Raw genomic sequence first — 4,352 nt, forward strand, 5'->3', positions numbered from 1 at the left:
GTGTGAAGTAGTGCATAAAACACCACTTTATGGGAAAAATAATTATATAATTCATATGAATAAATTGTATATTTATAAGAAATAAGTAAAACTATTATTTGCCGATTTTGCATACTAATGTATTTCTGCATCACAATTATAACGCTCGTATTTACTATAACTGTTATTGAATTCTAAATAAAAACTCATAAAATACTTTTAGCACGTAATAATACTATTTACTATCCAATAAAATGAAATTGCAATTTTACCGCCAAAGTGTGTATTTGTAAGTGGCGCGCCAAGCTGTCAAATTATTTAATTTAAAAAGTGAAATGTCATATCATGAAAGTTTGCGTTCAAAAACCAACACAGATATTTTTAGCACCTAATAAAAGTAAAAAGWACTGTGTTTGAGTTACCGTTTAGAAATCATGCAAAGAAGAAAACACTGATGTATATATACATCATCATGCCTTTAAGGGTTAATTTAAAGGGCCTTAGGTGCTTAGTCTGAACATGAAAAACGCCATTTTGGCATATAATTTATGGGTTAATTGGATTGGCTTTCGTGTTGGTAATAATTCGAAATAAGGCCGATATTACTCGCGCAGCTTTTTTTGTAGTTGAGGTGATGGCTGTCATATAATTGTATAGCCGTCGATGCAGTTAGCCAGTTTTTAACATTTTGGTATGTAGATTCACATGTATTTTGGGTTTGATGCAACTTCTTGACTGCTATTGTCATAAGAATGTCGTCCGCGTGTCCGATTATTTTAGCCTCTTTCGGTAGAGGAAGCATTGGGCCAAAACTGGTTCTTGTGATACCCGCAATAAATATGGCGGTGTTGTGAGATTTTGTAATGCTTTTGTTATGTGTGTACATCAAATGTGATAATTGAGATCTTCAACTGTTTGGTTTGGCTTCTGTAACAAGACCAAATGCTGTTGTTTCAATGCTTTTTGGAAAAGATCAACGATTAAGCACTTTGTTTATAATTTTGTAAAGCGTTTGGGATGCCATCCTACCCCGGTGATTTCGCATTTCCAAAACGTCCAGCAGCCTTTATGACCTCCATGTGGATAAGCATAGGCAAAGCTATAAGTGCAGATTCTTCGGTTAAAAACCGATCTTCTTCATGCATGTCCTGCGTAGGAAAAACTGTTTCCAAAACATTTTTTAGAAGAACAAGGCCGGTCCGCGTTGCCCTTTGGGACCTCGAACGTTGGGCATGACTAACTTTTCATCGATTTTATTACAAAGCTTCTTGAATCTCGTTTTACCATTTTATAGCTTTTTTAAGATCCTTGCGCTTGGAGGACTGGTTCTTTACGACAGTCCTTTCCAAAGTGATCAGCTTCTCCGCATTTAATGCAGCATTTGCTACTATCTTCAGGATTGTACATGTTTTTGCGACATGCCCGAAATCGAAGCATCAATAACACTTTCTAATTTAGCTTTTTCTCGTTTTGTGCTTTACTGTCACCTAAGCTTCATCTCTCGGTGTTTCCTCCCTCCTTAGATTAATCGAACTTCCACATGTCCACTTTACTTTGTCCGATTATTTTGGCATTCCTTCTCCATTCGACCTGTTGAACTTTTTTGGTGAGGTCTTTCGAATCGAATTCGGTGAGGCCATAACGTAACCTTTTCGGTGTGGACAGCACTCAGTAAGACCTGATTTTATGGACCAGAGGTTTTGTACACTCGCATGCAGCTTCGGGATRCTGCTAAGGAGCTCCCTCATGGGGTTATTTATAGAGCGCTGTAGGGGACTCGTCATACTTACTTACTTCTTTATATTTTCTCCCAGTTAGAGCATATAATGTGCCACACATAAATTTTTCCCCCCTCAGTGTCAAGATTTCCTGTTGCAGCTCGGGCGATCGAGCTAACTTTGGTGCTCGCCTAAATGGATTAATTTCTTCTCATTTGCTTATAGTTGTAATTTTATCTGATAGAATCCCAGCCTTGCAGTAGCTGGTTATCAACTCTCGGGGTTTTACACCCTGCACCGTAACTTTGAATTTGTCTAGCATGTTCGCCACGTGTCATTTTATTATTCAACCTTATCGGGAACTGCGCGTGAATAAATCATTCCCATACATTTTTATTTTCACACAAACGAAAAATTCGTATTACGAATTTCGCGTGAATGAAGACATTTGTTCGAATTTCGATTAAACTATTGTGAACCACGGTAGTCTATCACCGATGTTTTCGTTTTGACTTTGCCATATCTAAAATCTAAAAATTTAAATTGTTAGCTTTAATCCTTGTTAAAAAGGCAATTGCATTTCGCTCCTAAAAAAGCCTCACAAATTATTCAGCCTTTTCGTGAATTTCGCGTGAACGCAGAAAAAACGAAAAAATTCCCAAATTTATCTTTTTTTTATCGTGAACTTCACCTGGGAAGTAATTCCCATATTCGAAAATGTTCCCCAACAGGAAATGTATTATTTTTTTTCATGTGAAATCATAAAATTTGTTCACAAAACCGTTGAGGGAGAACAAACTTACACTGAAATGTAAGTGTATTTTATTAACAAGTTTCTTAATCTAAAAAACTGTATTTATGAAATAAGGTCTATAATAAGGCCCAGTTAACATATTTGGTCAACTCTATATCGGAAAATCCTAACATAGGAAAAAGATTTCAGAAGGAGAATAAGGAACGTGTTAATACATATTGGAAGAAGTTGCATGAATCCCTCAACAGCATGGGGCCACCACTGAAATCAATTGCAGAATGGAAAAGGTAAACGATGATTGTCGACGATTGCTTAATGATCGCCCTTTCTAGCTGTTTTAATCCCAAATTCTTTAAACTTAATTTATTTTTTAACAGGATTGGATAGACCAGAAATGATATGTTCGGAAAAAGGCTGTCCAGAATGCGCCAAAAAAAAAAAAAAAAGACCGGCGGAGGACTGTGTAAAGAGTATACTTTCTCTGTTCTGGAATAGTCCATTTTGAATTTAACAGCGACAATGGAAAGCGTGAAAGGTATATATGGTGGCAGGGTTTTTGGTTTTTTGAATAATAGCGTTGACGGCAAAAGTATCATTAAAATACCAACGGAAAATATAAGTACAACGCCTGCTCACAAACCGAAACGACAAACACAGAAAACAACTAATACTTCTGAACTACCGAATATGGAACTGCAAATACAAAAAGAAATATGTGCTAACTTAAGTAAATTCGGAGTGAACACTAAATAGAAATACAGACAGAATTAAGGAATTTAAAAGAAGGCATTACTCATTTTCAAAGAAATCAAGTAATTTACTAACAGAAACAAAACGTCACACTGTACAGATTGAACGCTTCTGAAAACTAGAAATAGAAAATAAACGTACGCCTCAATACTACTACATTTTACGTTTGCGCTGCACAAACATTGCTATAGATTTTCGCTGCCATGTACGCTGAACAAATTTCTACTATTTTTTTTTTAAATTTACATTCAGGGAAAAAAATTATTGGCAAATTTGGAAAAAATATCAGAAATGTTTATTGAATTCTTTTTCTGTAATACTTGAAAATTTATAAAGTCGTTGCCTAAATGGCTCGTTTCGATAATACATCATCAATATTGATTCCCCCTTTATACTCCTAAATGCGTAGAAGATCGGAAAGACGTTGGTCAGAAAGCGTGTTTCTTTGCTTATTTTGAATTAATTTGAAAGTGGAAAATTCCCGTTCATCAGTTTCAAAAAAAAAAAATAATAATAAACATTTTAAAAATTCGAGGTGTTTCTGTCAGTGTACTAAATGCCGATTCTTTGTGTTGACCTAGCGTTGTTTTATATAAACCTCTTCGTTCTTTTTAATTTTTCTTTTTCTGTAATTAATGAATTTTATTTTCGTTATTTTAACACATTTTATTTAAATTTTATTGAAATTAAATGTAATTTGTGAATAAAATTAAATATACATACTTATTTTAAAGAAAGAACAACATGGTTTTTTTAATGAAAATATTAAATTTAAAAGTAAAATAATAAAGTATGTTTTCAAATTTATATTGAATTCCCAATAAAAGGCATCTGGCCTCATTTATATAGGAGGAGTTGGATTCAGTTTCATCAAACTGTATTGCTTCTATCGATCGTTAGAACACCATTTGTTCTCTCCACAACATGACGCGCGAGTTTAAGGTTTTGAACCCGAGTTCAATACTAAATTTTAAAATTTTTGTTAAACTTAAGTTTAATTCGTTAACCGGTAAGCATTGAACTTTAGTTAAAATATTCTTATTAATACTAAACTTCGGTTTAGCGAATCGCGAAGAGAAAAACACGACTTGTCATATTAACAGTCAAAATTCGTCTGCCAGTTTATTTCCAAATTTTGCTTACAAAAAACC

General features: G+C 34.2%; 2 protein-coding genes across 2 annotated transcripts in view; both read left to right on the forward strand.

Annotated features, from left to right (window-relative positions):
• Window positions 1-1,422, forward strand: part of LOC108973607 (transmembrane protein 203) — a 6,268-nt gene extending 4,846 nt beyond the window's left edge. The window contains exon 2 of the mRNA XM_018940981.1: window positions 1,274-1,422. Within this exon, the coding sequence (XP_018796526.1) occupies window positions 1,274-1,422 (149 nt within the window). The remainder of the gene's footprint in view (window positions 1-1,273) is intronic.
• Window positions 1,423-2,559: 1,137 nt separating this feature from the next.
• On the forward strand, window positions 2,560-3,822 carry LOC108973608 (the record flags this gene model as incomplete). Its single annotated transcript, XM_018940982.1, has 2 exons — window positions 2,560-2,738; window positions 2,829-3,822. Coding segments are annotated over 2 exons (189 nt in total), but the record flags the coding sequence as incomplete, so codon positions are not given.
• Window positions 3,823-4,352: the final 530 nt, after the last annotated feature.

Source organism: Bactrocera latifrons, unplaced genomic scaffold (genome assembly GCF_001853355.1).
Source record: "Bactrocera latifrons isolate USDA-ARS-PBARC rearing strain unplaced genomic scaffold, ASM185335v1 scaffold_490, whole genome shotgun sequence".
NCBI classification, from domain to species: domain Eukaryota; kingdom Metazoa; phylum Arthropoda; class Insecta; order Diptera; family Tephritidae; genus Bactrocera; species Bactrocera latifrons.